The 22,786-nt window shown below is 42.8% G+C and overlaps 1 protein-coding gene across 2 annotated transcripts; it reads right to left on the bottom strand.

The window, feature by feature from the left end:
- Nucleotides 1–63: 63 nt before the first annotated feature.
- Nucleotides 64–15,489, bottom strand: LOC124288530 (ras-related protein Rab-6A-like). 2 transcript variants are annotated; one of them, XM_046725053.1, is made up of 6 exons: nucleotides 15,273–15,483; nucleotides 8,563–8,731; nucleotides 7,515–7,666; nucleotides 6,601–6,717; nucleotides 2,136–2,229; nucleotides 64–470 (listed from the first exon to the last, which is right to left on the bottom strand). In XM_046725053.1, the coding sequence occupies exons 1-6, from the start codon at nucleotides 15,336–15,338 to the stop codon at nucleotides 364–366; spliced, it is 705 nt and encodes a 234-aa protein (XP_046581009.1). In that variant the 5' UTR covers nucleotides 15,339–15,483; the 3' UTR covers nucleotides 64–363. The 2 variants fall into 2 exon arrangements, with proteins under 2 accessions (XP_046581009.1, XP_046581010.1); XM_046725054.1 differs by lacking the exon at nucleotides 6,601–6,717 and having other exon boundaries at nucleotides 15,273–15,489.
- Nucleotides 15,490–22,786: the final 7,297 nt, after the last annotated feature.

The following is a 22,786-nucleotide window of genomic DNA, read 5'->3' as shown; positions in this document are numbered from 1 at the left end:
AACTATGTAGAATGAGGGCGTGTCCTCGGTTACCTCTTCCAGCAATAAACAATGAAACACTGGTGAGCCTGAACTCAACATTTTACTACATAAAACGTCAAGGGTTCTTGACAAAAGCCATTCATTAATAAGAATATCCAATATTTCTTTGTTGTTTTACGCCACACTCAGCAATATTCCAGCTATATGGCGGTGGTCTGTAAATAATCGAGTTTGGGCGAGTATAATCCAGTGATCAACAGTATGAGCATTAAATGTGAATTAATGTTCCTTGCCATAATGATCTCTTTCAAGATCTAGTCTCCCTTATGAGATGTCTCACAGATGCCAAGCGTGCCCAACAAATACTACACAAGACGTCGATCAACACTGACATTTTTTCCGGGCTTTCCTATCTTCTTCAATGGTGATGGGGTGGAATTCGTTGGCGTTGGCGTAGTTCATCGTCCACATGCCTGCAACCCGTGCAGCTGAAACAAATTGACACCACATCCATGACATGTTGCCTGGAAACTGACACCTACATCCATGACATGTTGCCTAGTAACTGTCGCATACATTCATAACATGTTGCCTGGTAACTGTCACATACGTTCATGACATGTTGCCTGGTAACTGTCACATACATTCATGACATGTTGCCCGGTAACTGACACCTACATCCATTACATGTTGCCTAGTAACTGTGACATACATTCATGACATGTTGCCTGGTAACTGACACCTAAATCCATGACATGTTGCCTAGTAACTGTCGCATACATTCATAACATGTTGCCTAGTAAATGTCACATACATTCATGACATGTTGTCAAATACCGGATACATACATTTATGACAGGTTGCCTGGTAAATGTCACATACATTCATGGCATGTTGCCTGGTAACTGTAGCTAACATCTATGACACGTTGACAAATACCTGACACATACATCTATGACATGTTGCCTAGTAACTGTCATGTACATCTATGCCATGTTGCCTTGTACCTGTTGCATACATTCATGACATGTTGCCTGGTAACTGACACATACACCATGTCATGTTGTATAATAATGTTGCATACATTCATGACATGTTGCCTGGTAACTGTCACCTACATTCATGGTAACTGTCACGTACATATTAGACAGGCTGACAAATAACTGACACATACTTCTATATCATGACATCTTGCCCGGTAGCTGTCACATACATCCATGTCATGCTCCCAGGTATATGCCACATACATCCCCGACATGTCACTTTGACAAACAAATGTACATTATTCCTTGGCAACAATACACATTTTCATGCCATGCACGTGATTCGTCGGCAATCAAAACAGACAACAATATAAAATACGAGGTTCTTTTTCAACCAACCCGCACATTTATGGTAAAGCGTAAATCCTTGGCAACCAGCACATACATTATGATGTATACGTGTTTCCTTAGCAACCAACACACACATTATGACGTATACGTGTTTCCTTGGCTACCAGCACACACATTATGACGTATACGTGTTTCGTTGGCGACCAGCACAAACATTATGAGGCATACGTGTTTCCTTGGCAACCAGCACACACATTATCACGTACATTTGTATACATATTTCCTTCGCAACCAGAACACACATTATGACGTATACTTGTTTCCTTGGCAACCAGCACACACGACATGGCGTAAACGTGTTTCCTTGACAACCAGCCCACACATTATAACTTATACGTGTTTCGTTGGCAACCAGTAAACACATTCATTGCCTGCATCCTACGCAACCAGCACATACATTAATTTATGGCATGGAAAAGATTACTTGGCGACCTGTAATCTATACTTTGCATTTGGAAGTTGAGTTGATATGGAAACTCTCGGGTAATATATCTGAACCTTCAGCTGTCACCTGGTCAAAACGTCATTGCACTCACTCACACACTCCAGCAAACCTTGCATGCTGCTTGTCGCTGAAAGCAATAAAGTGGATTGGTTGGTAGGACTCATTAATTGATTAATTGCGTGTCATCATGCAGCGTTTGACTGTTTACTTTCAGGGAGCCGCCATAAAGCTGTGGCAGTAGCATTCAACAACACACAAACACCCAAAACCTCATATTGATGTATAATACACTCCATGTAGATATTTCTCCTTACCAATCTCATAAAAGAGGCCATCAACATTGTGTCCTGTTTTCGCCGATGTTTCTATGTACTGTAGCCTGTTTTCTCGGGCAAACTGTTCCCCGTCCTGAAATGATAGGTCAGAACTCAAAATACAAATGGCATTGAGCATGTATTTCAAAAAGAGATTCAAAATCAATTCCATCATTACCCCCTCATCTTGAACAATCAATTCGCATCTCACCCCCAGCATCCTTTTACCGCCACTCCTCATCTCTAGCATCCCATTCTCATCATTAGGGCTGTGCCTTATTACCAGTAAACCGGTATATACCGGTATAGTATCTCGCGATACGATTATCGCGATATGGTTCAGATTCTGCACTATATTGGGTCATCCAGAGTTAGCTCCCTTTGAAATATCTGCCCTTGATTTCCATAGCAACAAAATGTGCTCCAAAAGTGCCAAATATACTTTTGTTTCTTTTCTGTTTCAAGTAACATTGTACAAGTGGAAGTGTCTTTATAAGTGGCTCCAAAAGTGCCAATTATCTACCAAATGATTTAAGTTTTGGGGTTTGAATGGTTTCATATGTGACGTTTTGGAGGAATTATATTATCAACTTAGGATAAAAGTTGTTTAACAAACGATCATAGTTTCAAATCGCTATTATTGGTTTGTAATACAATGGGGTATGGACTTTAAATGAAACACCGAGAACAAGTAGGGCTAGTCTTAATTAACGCTCATCACGTACCGCACGTGCATTTGTTTCACTGTTCCATCTAATGCACTTACCCCCTTGTAATACAAACCAATAATAGCGATTTGAATCTATGATCGTTTATTAAACAACTTTTATCCCAAGTTGAATAAAATTCTGAGATTTGAATGTTCAATTGGCAAGGTAAAATTATGAGGATTCGCAATCTTAATTTCACTTAATTTGATTTACTTTTTTGTTTAAAGTGAAATTCATCGGTACGTTTTCACTGCAAACAGACTATAAGGCTTTATATTATTTATCTGTACACCACTGGCATACACCCACACACAATGGGGACAGGGAGCCTGAAAATATGGTGTAACAGCAACTAAGAAGACGATGTCGCACACAGAGAGCTATTTTGAATTTATGATGTACCCACTTGGACAGAAACCTTCCAGTCAATATATCACAATATGTAATGCAATATCTCTTGAATTATTGCAATATATCGCAATATGAGAATCAGGGCAATATCCAGCCCTACTCATCACTTCTCATATTTAGCATCTCAATCTCATCACTCGTCAAATCTAGCATCACAATCTCATCACTTCACATTTCTTGCATACTAATCTATCTTCTCAAATCTAGCATCACAATCTCATCAATTCAAATATCTAGCATTCCAGTCTCATCACTTCACAGCTCTAGCATCCCAGTCTCATCACGCCTCATATCTAGCATCCCCTTCTCATCACGTCTCACATCTAACCATCTCTAGCATCCCAGACTCATCACGTCTCACATCTAACATCCCTGTCTCATCACGCCTCATATCTAGCATCCCCTTCTCATCACGCCTCACATCTAACATCCAGTCTCAGTCTCATCATCATTCCGTCTCACGTCTCATCTAACATCCCAGTCTCATCACGTCTCACATCTAACATCCCTGTCTCATCACGCCTCATATCTAGCATCCCCTTCTCATCACGTCTCACATCTAACATCCCAGACTCATCACGTCTCACATCTAACATCCTTGTCTCATCACGTCTCATATCTACCATCCCCTTCTCATCACGTCTCACATCTAACATCCCAGTCTCATCACGTCTCATATCTAACATCCCTGTCTCATCACGTCTCATATCTAGCATCCCTGTCTCATCACGTCTCATATCTAACATCCCAGTCTCATCACGTCTCATATCTAACATCCCTGTCTCATCACGTCTCACATCTAGCATCCCTGTCTCATCACGTCTCACATCTAGCATCCCTGTCTCATCACGTCTCACATCTAACATCCCTGTCTCATCACGTCTCATATCTAGCATCCCATTCTCATCACGTCTCACATCTAACATCCCAGTCTCATCACGTCTCATATTTCTAGCAACCCATTCTCATCACGTCTCACATCTAACATCCCAGTCTCATCACGTCTCATATCTAGCATCCCATTCTCATCACGTCTCATATCTAGCATCCCAGTCTCATCACGTCTCATATCTAACATCCCTGTCTCATCACGTCTCATATCTAGCATCCCAGTCTCATCACGTCTCACATCTAACATCCCAGTCTCATCACGTCTCATATCTAACATCCCAGTCTCATCACGTCTCATATCTAGCATCCCAGTCTCATCACGTCTCATATCTAGCATCCCAGTCTCATCACGTCTCATATCTAACATCCCAGTCTCATCGTCTCACATCTAGTCTCATCCCAGTCTCAGTCTTCACGTCTCATATCTAGCATCCCAGTCTCATCACGTCTCATATCTAACATCCCAGTCTCATCACGTCTCACATCTAACATCCCAGTCTCATCACGTCTCACATCTAACATCCCAGTCTCATCAGGTCTCATATCTAACATCCCTGTCTCATCACGTCTCACATCTAGCATCCCTGTCTCATCACGTCTCATATCTAACATCCCTGTCTCATCACGTCTCATATCTAACATCCCAGTCTCATCACGTCTCACATCTAACATCCCTGTCTCATCACGTCTCACATCTAACATCCCTGTCTCATCACGTCTCACATCTAACATCCCTGTCTCATCACGTCTCACATCTAGCATCCCAGTCTCATCACGTCTCATCTCTAACATCCCAGTCTCATCACGTCTCATATCTAGCATCCCTGTCTCATCACGTCTCATATCTAGCATCCCTGTCTCATCACGTCTCAGCTCTAGCAACCCAGTTTCATACTGACTAGTGGTAAATATAATGTTCTTTCATATGACAGTTTGCACGCGTCCTGATGTATCCTGCACGTATATTCACACATCGCTGCCCATGTGTTGTGTATAGCCTAGATCGTCTCCTAGCCTCTCTTGCTTTCATAACCCACAATCCATCTGTCATGGTGACCTTTACGTATAGTGGTGAGACAGTCAGGAAGTTCAGAGTAATTATTCCTGTTTCACTTCATGTTCCTCTATCTGGGACACGTGATTTTGTTCAGTCCAATGTGTTTTGGCGATCACGTAAAAGGATTTGTTTAAAACAGAATGCATGAAAACATGGTTCATGGTTTTACGCCGCACTCAGCAATATTACATATACATGGCGGAAGTCTGTAAATAATCAAGTCTGGGCCAGACAATCCAGTGGTCGACAGCATGAACATCGATCTAAGCAATTGGGATGCGATGACATGTGTCAACTAAGTCAGCGAGCCTGACCACCCGGTCCCGTTAGTCGCCTCTTAGGACAAGCATGGGTTGCTGAAGATCAAAAACAGTGATGTGTGTTCTTTTAATTTGACCTGATTACGTTTTAAAATAAAACTGAAATATTTTCCTAATTGGCTAAACACAGAAAATGTTAAATGCATTAGATTCCTTACACGGAATCACGCTTGTGTGTAATCTATATACTAGTATATGAAGGATGATGTTATCAAAGTCTGTATAGTGTAACAGATATGTGTACTCGTGGCCCGTGTAATGGTATATAGAAAGGAGCGAGGTCACAGATAAACAGATCACGGACGGGGGCGGAGGTATTGGTCCGTGGAACGCTATGGAACTCCGGTATAACATAGAACAACCCAACCGGGCCTTTCGGAACATGTAGGCTACAATAGACTACATAACCGACTTGCGGGACTGTCATTATGCAATTTAGTATTCTGTCGAAGCTATACAGTCTTGAAAATTATGTCGAGTATATGGAATTATACAGATTCAATATAATTGAGTGGAGAATATAGTGAGTGAGTTTAGTTTTACGCCGCTTTTAGCAATACTCCAGCAATGTCGCGGGGCGGGACACCAGAGATGGGCTTCACACATAATGTACCCATGTGGGGAATCGAACCCGGGTCTTCGGTGTGACAAGCGAATGCTTTAACCACTAGGCTACCCGTCGCCCCTGTGGGTTCAACAAGAAATCTGTGTAGAGGTAACTGTATAATGTGTAACTGAAATGCGCAGTTTACTAGTATTCATCAACGTCATTAATCCGTGAAACTGTTCGCTTGTTTCTCTTACCTGTACAAAGTGAGTGAGTGAGTGGGTGAGTTTAATTTTACGTCGCTTTTAGTAATGCTCCAGCAATATCACGGCGGGGGAAACCAGAAATGGGCTTCACACATTGTATCCACGTGGAGAATCGAATCCGGGCCTTCGGCGTGACGAGCGAACGCTTTAACCACTAGGCTATCCCACCGCCCCGTGTCTGTCTGTACTGATGTTTGTTGAGTAATCCAACCTGGGTCATCGGCGTGACGCTTTAACCACTAGTCTACCTCACAGCCGCTTACCTGTACCGAGATAATCCTGTCGGCCTTGTCCACTTTAGTCGCCACCAGGACCACCAGGGCATCCGGAACCTCTCCTCTGATCATTTCTAGCCATTTCGTCTTCGACATAAAGGACCTCTTTATAAACAAACCATCAGCGTTTAGTGACAAAGGAGATAATCGAATCTAGCTATTTGGCACATGGACAACATACGGGGCAATTCTGTTTGTGTTTGTTAATTTGTTTGTGTTGATATGGCGGTGGTGTGTAAATAATCGCGTCTGGACCAGGCAATCCACCAAGCAACATGAGCATCGATCTACGTGATTTGGGATACGATGACATGTGTCAACCAAGTCAGCGAGCCTGACCAAGTCGATCCCGTTAGTCGCTTTTTACGACAAGCATGGGTTGCTGAGATCAATTCTAACCCGGATCTTCATGGGTTTCTAATAACACTGAACCCCAGCCCACGATCCCAGGTTAAAACTAAACTCACTCACTCATTCAATAAGTATATGGTTGACATCATACAGTATAGCATTGTATATAGAGGATATTATATGAGTGACCATATCATACTATGTTTACGACACGAGTGACTAAATGTTGGTATTTCCCGAGCGAGAGCGAGCGATATACCGATATTTAGGCACGAGTGTCGTAAACATAGTATGATATGGGCACGAATATGATATTCTGTTTATTACCGACGTCATCAAATTGAGGAAAATAACCCCAAATCTACTTTCAAACATAGTCTGTCCACCCGCCGTCGCCGCATGGAGAACGCAACGTAGAAGAAACGTGACGTCATAGCATTGTTCGTGACGTCAGGTCACCATGACAAAGAGATACTTTGCCCTAGAGCATCGTATGAAAAATATGAACCCCGATATTTTCGCCCTCGTAGGTAATATATATATGTACGAACCACGTCTGTGACATCGTAACAGAGGAGTACCGCCGCGGATGAGCGGAGGAAGTTTGGCATGACGGCTTCGAACTTCTCCTGGCCTGCAGTGTCCCAGATCTGCAGGTTCACACGGCGGTTGTTGACCATCTCGCTGTGGTGCAGCCAATCAACTGCAACGATGAATTCGATAAGGGGTGGTGAGAGTGGGGTGGTGAGAGTGGGAATGTGGATCTCTCTCTCTCTCTCTCTCTCTCTCTCTCTCTCTTGATCACTGGATTGTCTGGTCCAGACTCGATTATTTACAGACCGCCGCCATATAGCTGGAATATTGCTGAGTGCGGCGTAAAACTAAACTCACTCACTCTCTCTCTCTCTCTCTCTCTCTCTCTCTCTCTCTCTCTCTCTCTCTCTCTCTCTCTCTCTCTCTCTCTCTCTCTCTCTCTCTCTCACACACACACACACAGAGTGAGATTGAGAGAGAGATTTTATATGCGGTAAAATCAATACGTGTTTAATAAGATACTGTCAGAATCCTGCATTTGTTCCCGAAAATACTTTAAGACGAATCAAAATAACAGGATTCGTCACTTCATCTAGAAGGTTTCTGTTTGCCTTAAAAGCAACCATGAAAAGGAAACTCCAATGAGTCACTGGGTTTAACGCCGCTTTGAGCAGTATATAACTGTGGGTCTGCTTAATGTGGGAGAAAAGCCCGAAGTGATGCAGGTCTAGACGTTTAACACTTTGGTGAAATATTCGAGCAAGGGCATGATGCCGCAAAACCAAGAAACATCATCAGGGCAAACAGGGATTCGAACCCACAATCTAGCATGAACAAGGGAGGCAACTGCAGAGCAAACGATTGGGCCACCTGTGCCCCTGCAGCCCGTAGAAAACAGATAATTATATGCACTATGGATAAAACGCAGCTAAATATACAGGCAAATGCAAACAATGGTAAAATGCCTTTCGGGGAAGTTCGAAATCTACAGATTTAGCGAGGGAGAATATCTGTATAACATGTACTTCCATACATAAATTACCATTGTATAATAAAGTGTCCTACCAGCTACGGTGGGTTTTGGATGTGCGTCTATAGATCCCCGGCAGTACCGCAGGGCCAGCGACGTCTTGCCTGTGCTCACATTCCCAACCAGGGTTACCTTGGCAGCTATCACCTGGCCCCCAATGTTGTGTCTTTTCACCGTCCCGCATTTCCACTTGTCACAGTCAACCTTTCAACATAAATGAATGAATGAATAAATGAAATGAATAATTGATTGAACGATTGATTGATTGATTTATTGAATTACACATATACATATACACTGCATTATACAAATACGTGAACTCTTACTTTCAAAATCACATTTTTATTATCATACTTAAAATTGCCTTGTTATTTTCAAAGAGACATATATTATCTCACACAATAGGCCCGTATCCTATACTACCTATCTAAAGTTTAGACGCAGTAGAGTAAATGTAGCCACTTACTTCAGTCAACTGAAGAGGAATTTGTCCACTAACTTGGGGAACCAACTGCAAACCTTATGCAGCTGAATTGCACGAGGATCATGTAAACAGCTGCGTTTTGGTGTAACGTTTTGTTAAGAATTCGCCAATTTTCACTTAGTTTCTTCATTTATTGAACTCATGACAATAATCTTTTCACCGTTACTAATGTGTATACAAAACATCAGTTCAAGTGTAACAGTGCCTTTAAACAGTATGGAATATTTGGCAAAATCTAGTTTAGAGTCGTTGAATGAAGTAAGTGGCTACATTTACACTAGTGCGTCTAAACTTAGCAGTATATCAATGCACTTGTGTATGTACGCAATCGTCATTCAGATGCAGCTATGTTTCAGGACAATGAGTGGTGACTGGGGTGGCGTGACCGTGACCTTGCTCATCGGTTAGATGTTACCTGATACAAAACTGACGCATTCTTTCGTTACTGTTTACTTAGATACAATCGTATGCATGTATTTTTATCCAACTCAACACGACATAACACTGTTCTACATAGCTGTTCAGCCTGGTGCACACTCTTTATACTGAAGGGTCACATAGACCACTTTATACATCCATAACATATTCTCACTGTGTACGAAAGAAGTGGGTAAGAGTTCCTCCTGCTCCCCTATCCCAAATAATATTTATAAATTAATATATACTACATTATTAAGAAAACCTAACACAACAATTACTACAGAATTGTCTCTAACTAAAAGACCCAAAATAAATCATAATATATAGGGTGAAACCACGCTGCTTTACCTCTGTTAATCTGCGGAAGAAAGAAGTAGGGTAACGTTTAGACTAACAACTCATCTCTGAAATGAACATATTTTACTGAAAGAAGTTCATAGTAAAAAAATATATATATATAATGAAAAGGAGCCCTGAGACTTTCTTCATTTTCAGCCTGAAGCTGAGGAAATCTACACTTGCCACATTTTCTAGACTTGTTGGGGCTTTCTTGGATATATTTGCTTGTTGATACAAGGGAGCGTTCAGGGCCCCGTTCCTCAAAGCGATCGTAGCGCTAAAATGATCGTAACTCCCATACTTTAACATAGACTTACGGCTGTCGTAGCGCTACGATCGATTTGAGGAACGGGGCCCAGGTCAGTACCTGAAGACACCATCCCTTGCAGTCGTCACTGCTCGACACCGCCTTGGCGGGGAATGCACAAGTCGTCGGATTTTTTGTTGGGGAATCCATCGCCATTCCTCCTGCAACGTTTTGGCAAGTTCTGCAAGTGTCTGAGGACGATGGTGACGTTTACTGACGCGTCGATCAAGTTCGTCCCATAGATGCTCGATCGGGTTCAGATAAGGCGATTTGGAAGGCCTGGGAAGGGCAGTGATGTTTGCTTTGGGGAGATAGGCACCTGTTAGATGCGCTGTGTGGGGTCGAGCGATGTCGTGTTGAAACAGCTCCCTCTGGCGGTTAAAAGGTGGGAGGAGGTGATGTCGCAGGATTCGGTCGATGTAACCATTTGCTGTAAGATTGCCTTGCAGGACATGGCTGTCCACACCATGACGCTTACTCCTTCAAATCTGTCCACCTGTCGAACGCAGTTCGGCGCAAAACGGTCGTATCGACGTCGATAGACACGTCTCCCATCCCGTCGTTTCGGAGGAGACCCGATTATCGCTGAATCAAACGCGGCGCCAGTTCCCAAGGTTCCATGTCTGTACCCTGTTGCACCATTGGACACGTCGTTGTTGGTGTAGTCGTGTCAGGGCAGGTCCAACATTTGGTTGATATGCTCGAATTCCCACTTCTCTCAGACGATTTCTGATGGTCTGATTCTTCGAAGACCGGGCACCTGTCCTGCTCTGTCCGCTGCTGTAGCAAATCGTTGACGTAGGTGAAACACCCGGATGAATCGGTCCTGAGCAAGAGTCGTCACCCTTGGTCTTCCACTTCCGGGACGACCTTGGGTTGAATTGGAGCTGGTATATCGATGTCATAATTGAGATATGGTGCTGTTTTGGACGTTGAAGTGTCTTGCAACCACAGGCAGGGACTCCCAAACGTCCAATGGCGATATTTCGGTTAGTAGCATTCAACCAATGATGTCTGTACTCATTTAAGTATACTGTATTTATGCATCGCTATCAATAGATATGATACCATATGTTCGCAAAATGATGAGCGTATCCTGCCCCTACCGTCGCAAACACACGCAGAGGCAAGTCAACTTACAGATAAACAAACACGGGAATGTATAATACAAGTCAAAATATGGAAGAGAATCGGACCATGAAACTTTTTAAACGTTCACTCAGCCTTAGTGTTGCAACAAATCTTGACTAGGATTCGTATGGCAAGGTTGCAAATTCAAACGTTAGACAGGCTCTTATTGGTTTTATATATAACTGTTAAATATAAGACCTGATTAGCGCTAGGTATTTGGTGCGACCAATACCGATGATCTAATAATTGGGCGCCGACACAGATTCGACAGTGTCACCCGACCCAAGAGCTTGGATCGATCATACTATCGACCATTGGTTTGCCCGGTCCTGATGTAATCATATACCATCACCGTGTAGCGAATGTAGCTGATTATATTATCGCTATAACTCGCTCTAAAATAATGGTCAGGAGAAATTGTCGCTGTTATAAGTCAGGGCTCGTTGTTGGGTACTCCAGACTCGATTATATACAGACCGCCGCCATATAGCTGGAATATTGCTGAGTGCGGCGTAAAACAAAACTCACTCACTCACAGTAATTTCATGATGTAGTTTTAGGCTGTGGGAAGCACTCTGGTTTGTTTACACATTAATTTCTTTAATTTTTGGACCAAGAACATTTCCATGCCATGCCCACGCAATGTTTCAGCCCATCTTCTGGGAGATACTCTAGATGGCGAGGTTCCCAGTCGAGATAGTACAGAACTGAATGTGGAGCTCTCCGATGAAGTTCCTCCACTTGTAAGGAGCAGGAAGAAGTGCTGTACTCATGTGTGATGCTGGCTCAAATCTGGTTGTGGTACATGCCCACCTTCAGGTAGATTGTTATTATGAAGGTGGATAGAGCAGTAAACACAGTTTAACATACTCGCATGTGATGTGGTCAAATTCTGCTGTGTTGCAGTTGACAAGACCTATGTAAATAAACTCTGTCAAAAAAGAAACGCAACCCCTGTCCTCAGATATGAAAAATTCGTTTGAATGAAGTTATTGCTTCCAAACTAAATTTTATTCGAATGTATTGAAATGATACACGTAATTAATGAAGATTACCATCCAAACAACTGCATTTGTACGCATAAGTGTATTTTATTGCTTATTCCGTCACAACGCATGAAATGACCCTCATGGTGACTTCGCACATAAAACACATGCAAATCATGAAAATGGCAGTTAATGTAGGGGTGTATAAAAGCCCATGTGCTTCCGTATTATATTCATTCATTTGTCGCCGAAAAGCTGTGTTAAAAATGCCACGATTGAGTGCTGCCGACCGAAATATCGCCATTGGTCGTGTTCAAGCCGGAGAAAGTTTTGGAACTGTTGCACGGCACCTAAATGTTCACAAAACAACGATATCCCGACTTTGGAGCCGCTACAACAACTTCAATTTGACCAACGATCGCCCGAGAAGTGGAAGGCCAAGAATCACGACCCCCCCTTCAAGATCGGTACATCCGGGTCCATCACCTGCGTAATCGGCATGCCCTACCAACCGTGACTGCCACACAAATACCAGGTTTGAGGAGAGTGTCAGCTCAAACGATTAGGAACCGTCTGAAAGAAGCGGGTTTACGTGCCTGTAGACCAGTTGTTGGACCTGTACTACGCCCCCTACATCGACGCCGACGACTCAGGTGGTGCAACAACGTAAGGATACGGACTTTACAAAACTGGAGGCGAATCTGGTTTTCTGATGAATCACGTTTTCTTTTGCAACGTCACGACGGAAGACAGCGTCTGTATAGGAGACGTCATAAACGTTTTGCGCCCATCTGCGTCCGACAGGTGGACAGATTTGGCGGAGAAAGCGTCATGGTTTGGGGAACCATCTCATACAACCAGAAATCAGACTTGGTGATCGTTCCAGGGAACCTGACAGCCCAACGTTACATCAACCACGTGTTAGAGCTTCACCTTCTCCCGATTATTGACCAACAGACACAGATTTTTCAACGGGACAACGCCCGGCCTCATACTGCACGTGCAACAATGAACTTTCTGCAGAATTCCAACGTCAATGTCTTGCCATGACCCTCTAAATCACCAGACCTCAACCCTATTGAACACCTGTGGGATACTCTGGATCGACGCGTACGTCAACGTCAGCCGCCGCCACAGACGCTGCAACAGCTCGCCGTTGCACTGCAGGAGGAGTGGAGAGCCATTCCCCAGGAAAGAATCCGGCGTCTTATCCGTTCTTGTCCAAGGAGATGCCGTGCAGTGATTGCAGCGCGTGGTGCTCATACGAGATACTGAGAAAGACGCCCCCCTGGTGACAAACTGGTGTCTGTGAGATGACTTTTGAAATGACAATTTTAAACATGCCCATCTGGGTTATTATTCTGCCAAATTTCAGACTTCTGTCTTAAATAATAAAAATGCCGTGTCGTCCTAAAACTTCAGATCAAAATCTCTAAAATACAGGGGTTGCGTTTCTTTTTTGACAGAGTTTACTTTCAGGTATGTGAGTCTGGACACGACCGAAACTGATGATTAAATACGTGGGTCCAAACTTTTACTTTGTGATATCAATAGGCTTCACACTTCAAAGTTTGACATTGCAGTGTTAGTGTGTATCAAAGAGATATCATCATGTGTATTTGGTTGTGCAATGCTGTGTTTGTGGTTGTGAAATCATGTGTATTTGGCTGTGTACTGCTGTCTTTGTGGTTGTGAAATCATGTGCATTTGGCTGTGTACTGCTGTGTTTGTGGTTGTGAAATCATGTGTATTTGGCTGTGTACTGCTGTCTTTGTGGTTGTGAAATCATGTGTATTTGGCTGTGTACTGCTGTGTTTGTGGTTGTGAAATCATGTGTATTTGGCTGTGTACAGCTGTGTTTGTGGTTGTGAAATCATGTGTATTTGGTTGTGCAATGCTGTGTTTGTGGTTGTGAAATCATGTGTATTTGGCTGTGTATTGCTGTCTTTGTGGTTGTGAAATCATGTGTATTTGGCTGTGTACTGCTGTCTTTGTGGTTGTGAAATCATGTGTATTTGGCTGTGTACTGCTGTCTTTGTTGTTGTGAAATCATGTGTATTTGGCTGTGTACTGCTGTGTTTGTGGTTGTGAAATCATGTTTATTGGCTGTGTACTGCTGTCTTTGTGGTTGTGAAATCATGTGTATTTGGCTGTGTACTGCTGTGTTTGTGGTTGTGAAATCATGTGTATTTGGCTGTGTACTACTGTGTTTGTGGTTGTGAAATCATGTGTATTTGGCTGTGTACAGCTGTGTTTGTGGTTGTGAAATCATGTGTATTTGGCTGTGTACTACTGTGTTTGTGGTTGTGAAATCATGTGTATTTGGCTGTGTAATTTATATGAGTAATCATGAGTGTGTGGTTGTTGAGTCGTCTGGGTTTTGGTATAATGATCTCAGTAAGTTAATTATCTCCCTGCATTGACCTGTGCTGTCTAGCCCCTCTTTCCGTTGTAATGTGAAACTCTTACAACGTAGCACGCTCGATTTAGGGAAATATTCAAACCTTAATTCATGAAATGCGGGTTTCGATATCTTGAGATATAAAGTGACGAAGGCTATAATCTGCGATAAATAACACAAAACAGAAATCGTGCAGTGTAATAATATCCGAATAACATCCACTGCAGCAGGTTGTTGTGAAACGACGGGTATCTTGACTTGGTCCATACCTCGATTATTTTCGTTTGTTTTGTTTTGTTTTTTTCTATCCAGTGAGTGTGTAGTGCGTGATGTAAGCATTGGTCCAATATAGGTTACAGTCACGAACATGTACAGTCACGAACATGGCAGCCTACTTTAAGGAGGACCAATATAATAATTATTAGGTGAGCTTTTACATTCGTTTGCAGAACAACAATATGGACGAAGACTAAGAGCGAGTTCGCAAGTTTAGTTTTACGCAGCTCTTAGCAATATTTCAGCAAGATCACGGCTGCGGACAACACAAATGGGCTTCACACATTGTACCCATGTGGAGAATCGAACCCGTTTCTTTGGGGTGACGAGCGAACGCTTTAACCACTAGGCTACAATAACGGACCTATATGAGGATAACAATGTTGTAATTAAGGGCCTACCTTGTCGTCTGTGATACTGGTTTGTTGTTGTATGAGAGGCGCCTTGTTCCTCGGCCATGTCAACATGATGTCGTCTTATTTCATGACGATGTAGTAAGTGTTACACATAGACCCTTACCCAAGTCTATAAACACTGTTCCGTACAGAATGGGGTTCCCCAATATCACCGCCTTCGTGGAAATGCGCATGTCACGTAATCGTCACGTGATGTAAAACACCCGCACACTGTTATTATTGTCCTTGCTGCTCAACAAGCTGTGTTTGCTAGTCGTCAGTGGTGTGAGTAATATTTGCCGTTCACTTGTCTTATGATTGAAGTTTTTTATCATTTGTATGGGTAGTCCTATTCGAACAAAAATTGGCTTTCACATTTTTAAGCGAAAGTAGTAGCATTGGGTTTGTTTGTTTGGGAGAGGAAGGGAGTGTTTCGAATGGGAGGCAGTGTTCCGTCGCTTTATATAACGGATGTGTTTTCGCGACATGTTCTGGAGATTGTTTTCAATTAGGTTTCATCATTTGCAGGTGGGCTCAAGTGTACGTAACCATTTGTGTAATATGTATATAAGTCAAGTCTCTTCCTATCCCCATAACGCACACAAAATTTTTATTAAAAATGTCAGACATAGTTGAGTGAGTGAGTGAGTTTGGTTTTACGCTTCTTTTTGCAATATTCCAGCAATATCACAGCAGGAAGACACCAGAAATGGGCTTCACACATTGTACCCATGTGGGGAATCGAACCCGGGACATCGGCGTCACGAGCGGACGCTTTAACCACTAGACTACCCCACCGCCCCCAGACATAGTGGAGGAAGTTAAGTATACTGACACACAATGACATCACAATAATCAACTTATCTCGAAAGAGGAAAAGCGCGGTTATGTTATTTACCGAAGTGAAAGTTTACCCGCATGATAAAGCATGAGGTCTCTGCCACAATATGACATGGCTGTGTTTATTTCATGTTTAAATGCACATAATAATCCAATTTTAGATTTACAGTCATTTGGGAAAATATTAAAAGATATCGAGTGAGCGAATTGTTTCAGTATACATTCTGTAAAACCCAACTCACCCACTCACATAATTACATTATGCTATTAACATGTATAAAAATGCAGATGTTGAAGATGACATAAAGACAGCATATTACGAACGTCTTCACTTGACAGAGCGTTTGGGCGGTGGGTTAGCCTTTTGGTTAAGGCGCCATATTGGTATAATGATTAATCTGTGAAGTGCTGGTGTCCCCGGTCGTTATATTGCTCGAATATTTCTAAATGCGGTTTAAAACCATACTCACTCACTCACTCACTCACTCACTCACTAACACAACGTAAGCTTGAAGAGCGGAGGCCTGGTGGTTCGATCCCAGCCCACATCGGTCTGTTCACCTGTGGATGAGAGCCCCAAGGGAGATAACTGGTATCATACATATGTATGAGGTCGTATTCTCGGTCCGTCAGTGGCTAGTCCATGGTGATGATCTAAGGTCTACGACATGACGGACTACTTTTCTGATGATAAATAGTTGATAAGTTAGTTGTGTTTCGGTCGAGTTCACTTACGTCTGTGTCAAACACATCATGGTTTTAGAGTGTTAACCAGTGTACAGTGTCTTATGTATAAATCTCTAAGAAACGTTCCTTAAAGAGGGTCACATTTGGTATGAGTAGTAAGCAGTAAGTCGTCCGCAAATCGCCGCTGTTATGTATTATTACGCCACTGTGATCATGAGACGGACAAGATTCATGTCGATTTCATATGAAAACGGTGCAACTTTACGTTATGCAGGAAGCAGATTACTGTCGTCATACCAATTATCGTACATCTTGTTGTTTTGAAACGTACGTAACTATTTTTCATTTTGTTAGATACCTTATGAAATAACACGCTGTAAGATAAGTGGTATCTGTCAGACACTCGCTATGGCCATGTTAAAGCACAGCATAGTATCTCCGAAGACTGACACTTTACCGACGGAATGCTCGTCGAGACAAGCACAAGCACATGCACGATCTCACACACACGCGCGAGAACGCACGCATACACACAATTATCTTGAACGTAACTCATGTCAAAATGTATTACTACGCTACTGGCCACAACTAAATACCTCTTTACTGTGATTCGGGTTCGCTTAAAATAGTACATCAGCTTGTCTGTAGTTTGGCCGTAGAATAAACAGGTGAGACATGGTACTGTACTTTTACAACTTTGAGTGTTGCGACATAGAGGTAGCTAGATGTGAGAAGTACTGTATCTATACTCAGCAGCAATAAAACGTCAGTACGAATTCAAAATTAGATAGGCACTGTAATCAAATCATTACACAAATGGACATAATAAGCGAATCAAAAACATTTTTTGTGTACAATATCTTGACACATCAATGAATAACTCAGCACAATTTCAAGACATTACGTGAACGTTTGCAGTCCATTCAGACCCTTGACTTCAGTAGTTGGTGTGACCACCACGGGCGGCAATAACTGCAGCACAGCGTCTATGCATGGAGTGCACCAATCGATTGATGAATGCCATTGGCACCTTGAACCACACTCTGAGAAAGGCCTGGCGCAATAAATCGGCTGTGTTCGGCCTTGGTATGCGATATTCAGTCTCCTCTGAATTTCATCCCAAAGATGTTCAATTGGGTATAAATCAGGACAAAGGGCTGGCCACTGCATAATGTTGACACCGTTCTGCTGTAGGAAGTCCCGTGTAGCTCTTGCAGTATGGGCCCGGGCGTTATCATGCTGGAAAATGTTTGTTTTTTAACCTTTTCTATATTAAACTCAGTGAGTTACATAGCTAAAGTACATTCAAAATAAGATACAGTGTCAGTCGGAGCAGAGAAATCTGAAGCTGATGAATCGGTACTTATATCAAGATAAACACTGACATTGGTAGTATCAGCTGATCAAACATATACAAACGGCAATAGAGGTGAACGCTAATATATGGGCAAAATAGTTAAAGCATGTTTTGTAGTACATTCCATTTTCTGTTGAATAGGCTGATTCTATCATTTTTAATAGCAATGTATTTTTCTACCGTGAAGACGTCTTTTAGGGTAACTTTAAAAAAATTAATGCATGGTTTAAACCCTTTGATGTTCATAACAAATATACTGAGTTAAAAAAGAAACTTAACATTCTTTCTGCAGGGCACTATAAAAGAACAAGAGATGGTAAGATGGTTAAATTGTTATTATTTCATTGCTGAGATCTGTGTGATTTACTCGATACACTGACAGTGCCATAATCAGTTCCATTAGGCTACACCAAAACATGGGAAAACAGAATGTCAAGTCAAAAGAATAAAAATGCGAAATTTCTCAGTTCAATATCGTGTATGGCCGCCCCGCGCATTCACCACTGCCAAACACCGTCTCCTCATCGACTGCCTGATGCTTGTGAATACGTGGTTGGGGATTCTGCGCCATTGCTCTTGCAAGGCAGCGCCAAGTTCCTGCAAATTCTGAGGTTGGTTCCTAAGACCACGAAGCCTTCTCCCAAGTGCATCCCAAACGTGCTCTATCGGATTAAGGTCAGGGGACCTCGATGGCCAGTCCATGACGTTGATTCCAGCGTTTTGAAGGAAATTTCGTGTCAACATCGCGGTATGCGGCCAAGCATTATCATGCTGGAACTGTAGACCTGGGCCATGAGCCGCCATGAAAAGAACGAATTCGGGGTGAGCATCTGGTCGCGGTAAGCAGCAGCTGTGAGGTTTCCACGGATGACCAGAAGTCGGGAACGGTTGTTCCCACAGAAAGCACCCCACACCATGCAACTTCCATCCCCGAATCTGTCGACTTCCTGTACACAACATTGGGCATACCGTTCACGACGTCGTCTCCAGACTCTATGCCTGCCGTCCGCGAATCTGAGGGTAAACCTGGATTCATCGCTAAAGACGACTCGATTCAAGTCTCTCTGGATCCATCGGAGGTGACGTTGGGCCCACAGCAGACGTTGACGTTGATGAAACGGCGTCAATATTGGCCCACGATATGGACGTCGAGAATTGAGATTGGCAGCCCGCAACCGATTTCGAATGGTCTGTGAGGACAGTCGACCTCCAAACATCTCAGCCCTGGTTCGTGTAGCTTGCAGAAATCTGTCACGTAGGTGACGTAGGACGATTTGACGGTCTTCTGCTCGTGACGTCACACGTGGACGACCCGACCTTGGGCGATCAGAAGTGGTGCCAGTTTGTTGTAGACGACCTCGCAAGTCATACACAGTACGATGGCTGCATCCCATTGCTCTTGCGACGTCAATAACTGATCTACCCGCTTGCAACATGCCAACGGCACGTTCACGTTGCACATTTGACAATCGTGGCATTTCAAGTACCGTTAGAACTGTGGTTTAAAAGTGTGTTTTTTTCAATTCTTGAGGCCAATGCAAACACGTGCATTGAAGAAAACTTCGATGCGAAGATCACGTGATCGACTGCACGTGCAAAACCTGATTTGAACCATTTTTAATATACTGAACAGCAAAAGAAACGCAAGTTTCGAAAAAATGAAATCTCATGAAGGTAAGCGTTCATGTTTATGGAACGTTCATGGAAAAGTGACGTAATGATCCAAGATGAGATGATGTCATGCAATTTGACGTCCATACGAACCATTCGCGCAAACACACCAATAGTGCAGCAAAACCATATTTTTAGCACGTGCATCGACGGTTCTGGATGAAAAGCATGCATTTCACTCTGAGGTATCCATTATAAAGGTTTGTGTCAAAAAACAGTTCAGTATTGACACTAGAAGATGTACACGCCACACAAACGATGCCTAGACTAACGACTGAGCAGAGGGGAATGGCCATTGGAAAGTTGCACGGAGGTAGCTCTGCAACCGCTGAAGCTAGACAATCGGGCTGTCATATCACAACCATTACACGACTTGCTCAACGTCATCAGCAAATCGGGGTTGCAGCTGATCGTCCCCATACCGGACGGCAACGAGTTACATCTCATGCGCAAGATCGGTTCATCCGGGTCACTCATCTAAGGAACCGAACTCAAGCACCAACAGTAACAGCAGCCTTAGTTCATGGGTCAAGGGGGGTAGTGTCCAGCGATACGATTAGGCGTCGTCTTCGGGCTGCTGGAATCCACTGCCGAAGGCCTATTTGGGACCAATTTTGACACGCCAACAATGCCAGCGACGTTTGCAGCCCTCCCACAGCAGGTGTGTCGGTCGATTATCTGGCTCAAAACAACATTAACGTTTTATCATGGCCGTCTCTTTCCCCGTATATGGCTCCCCGAAATTGGACGGATGATTGGTGCAGGTAGACAGCCACTCACACTTGCACAATTGGAATAGAGATTGGTGTTTGAGCGGAACCAATTGCCTCAGGCATTCTTCTCTAATGAACTCAATGAGGCCACGTTGCACGGCCTGTGTGCAAGCTCAAGGTGGCCATACACGCGACTAAAGAGTGAGTGTCACTTTTCGCGTTCAAGGGTATCTCCATTTGACGGACTGTGATCAATTTGAACTTATTGCAATTCAATGTCAACAGCAACTTTCAGCTGTTAAATTGACAGTGTTGTCTATAGAATAAATGATGGGACATGATTTTGGTTGTCTTCTGTTCACAAACTTGACAAAAAGCTAGACTTGCGTTTCTTTTGCTGTTCAGTATAGTTCTTTTTTGGTATAAATTATTCTATTCAAGAATTTGTATTGAAATTCTAATAGTTTTGTATCACTTATGGCTTTTCTATATCTTGAAAAAATACATTTCCAGTCAATAGATGTATCAACTTCTCTTTCCCATTTATTAAAAACGTTCGGGAAGCTGGTAGCTGAGATGAGTTTATCATAGAGAAGGGATTATTAATATCGTTCCAGGGGCATACAGTTTTAATGTGAAAAAAATATATTTTAACATTTTGCAGTCTTGTTCTCCATACCTTTGGGATGTTAAGTAATAAACGATTGTAATCAAGTATGGTACCCTTCATATTGAATGATGCTTTTAGGTTTATGAATGGAATTGTTCCGTTTTCATCACAGAGATCTGTTACATACACTACACTATACCACTACCATTTTTTTATAATAAAGTTAGAGTCACGAAAGTGGTCGTTTAACCACAGCGGTTGCATTAAAATGCCGTTGATATCCTCAGTATGAACAGAATGGATCTTTACATATTTACTCCACGCCTTTACAACATCATTCCAGAAGGGGTTTTAATTTTCAAGTAAAACGGGATATTTGCACCGAAGTGGAAGATATAGTCTAATCGAAAACCGGGGAGGTCATATTGTTTCTGTTTAGCGATGAGTCTTTTTAGACATGAAATTTTAACTGATTCAATGAAGGTTTTAATATCAATCATTCTTAGACCTCCATCTTCATATTTCCGCGTTTTATTTTGTCCTTTAAGTCGTTCCATATAAACTTGAAAAAGAGAGTGTTCTATTCTGCGATAAAATCGGGTGGTGGGTTTGGAAGGGAGGTAAATATATGAACTATGGTTGATAAGGCCAACGTTTTAATTACGGTAATTTTGCCAATCAAAGTCACATTACGTTTACGCCATTTTGAAAGAATTCTTTTGATGTTGTCTAGCCTTTTTCTTGTGTTGATGAGCCACGGGTTTTGCAAAGAAGCGTTCAGTGTTATTCCCAATACGTCGAAGTTTCCTACATGCCAATCTAGATTAAGGTCGAGGGTTAGTTTTATCATACTTCCAGCGAGTGATCCAAGCCATACTGCCTTAGTTTTATCAACGTTTATTTTAAGTCCAGACATTTTATAAAAGCTTGATAGAGTATCTATTGCTTCCTTAAGAGAGGTCTCTGATCCATCTAAAAATAATTCTGTATCATCTGCATATTGACCTATAATGTATTCGATATCATTTAAGGTGACACCTTTTATTTCGACATTGTTACGAATCATAATCCCTAGTATTTCTGCAACGAGCAAAAACAAATACGGTGAAATTGGGTCTCCTTGTCTGCAACCTCTTTCGTTTTGGAACGTGCGAAATGTGGTATGACGTGGGGTCTGAGAGCTTGGTTGATGTAGCGCACAGCTGTGATGCCGCCTCCTCTCCCTGGAACAAGGTTCTGGAACACCACAGGACCCACTCTCTGGTTCAGGCCTATTCCACACCATACCATGATGCTTGCACCTCCCCATGAGTCTCTTTTCATAACACATTGGTAACGCTGGCCACGTCGTCGCCATATTCTTGTTCTGCCATCTACATGCTGTCGCAAAACATGGCGGTCTCGTCGTCTTGTGGTCACCCTTGGTTTGCCAGTACGGGGGCGATCATTTGTGGTGTTGGTGGCCCGGAAACGTTGCTGCAGCCTGTAGATGGTCCGAACGTTGACCTGGAAGTGATTGGCAACGGCTTGTGCAGTGTGGCCAGCTTCAAATCTTTCTAGCGCCTGGTTCCTCTGAGCTGTCGTGAGTCGTGGCATCCTGCTGACGTTGTAATGTGAATGTTTCAACCAGGTTTGGGGGTGC

Source organism: Haliotis rubra, unplaced genomic scaffold (assembly GCF_003918875.1).
Source record: "Haliotis rubra isolate DU_JTF1 unplaced genomic scaffold, ASM391887v1 Scf42, whole genome shotgun sequence".
Classification (NCBI taxonomy): domain Eukaryota; kingdom Metazoa; phylum Mollusca; class Gastropoda; order Lepetellida; family Haliotidae; genus Haliotis; species Haliotis rubra.
This window is presented reverse-complemented; position numbering and strand designations above follow the sequence as displayed.

Excerpts from the sequence above, each read along its gene's own strand:
- LOC124288530 (XM_046725053.1), bottom strand. The coding sequence starts at position 15,338 with ATGTTGACATGGCCGAGGAACAAGGCGCCTCTCATACAACAACAAACC. Across the intron at positions 2,230-6,600 it reads ACAGGATTATCTCGGTACAG|GACGGGGAACAGTTTGCCCG; the intron begins GTAAGCGGCTGT and ends CTATCATTTCAG. Across the intron at positions 471-2,135 it reads TGGCCTCTTTTATGAGATTG|CTGCACGGGTTGCAGGCATG; the intron begins GTAAGGAGAAAT and ends AATTTGTTTCAG.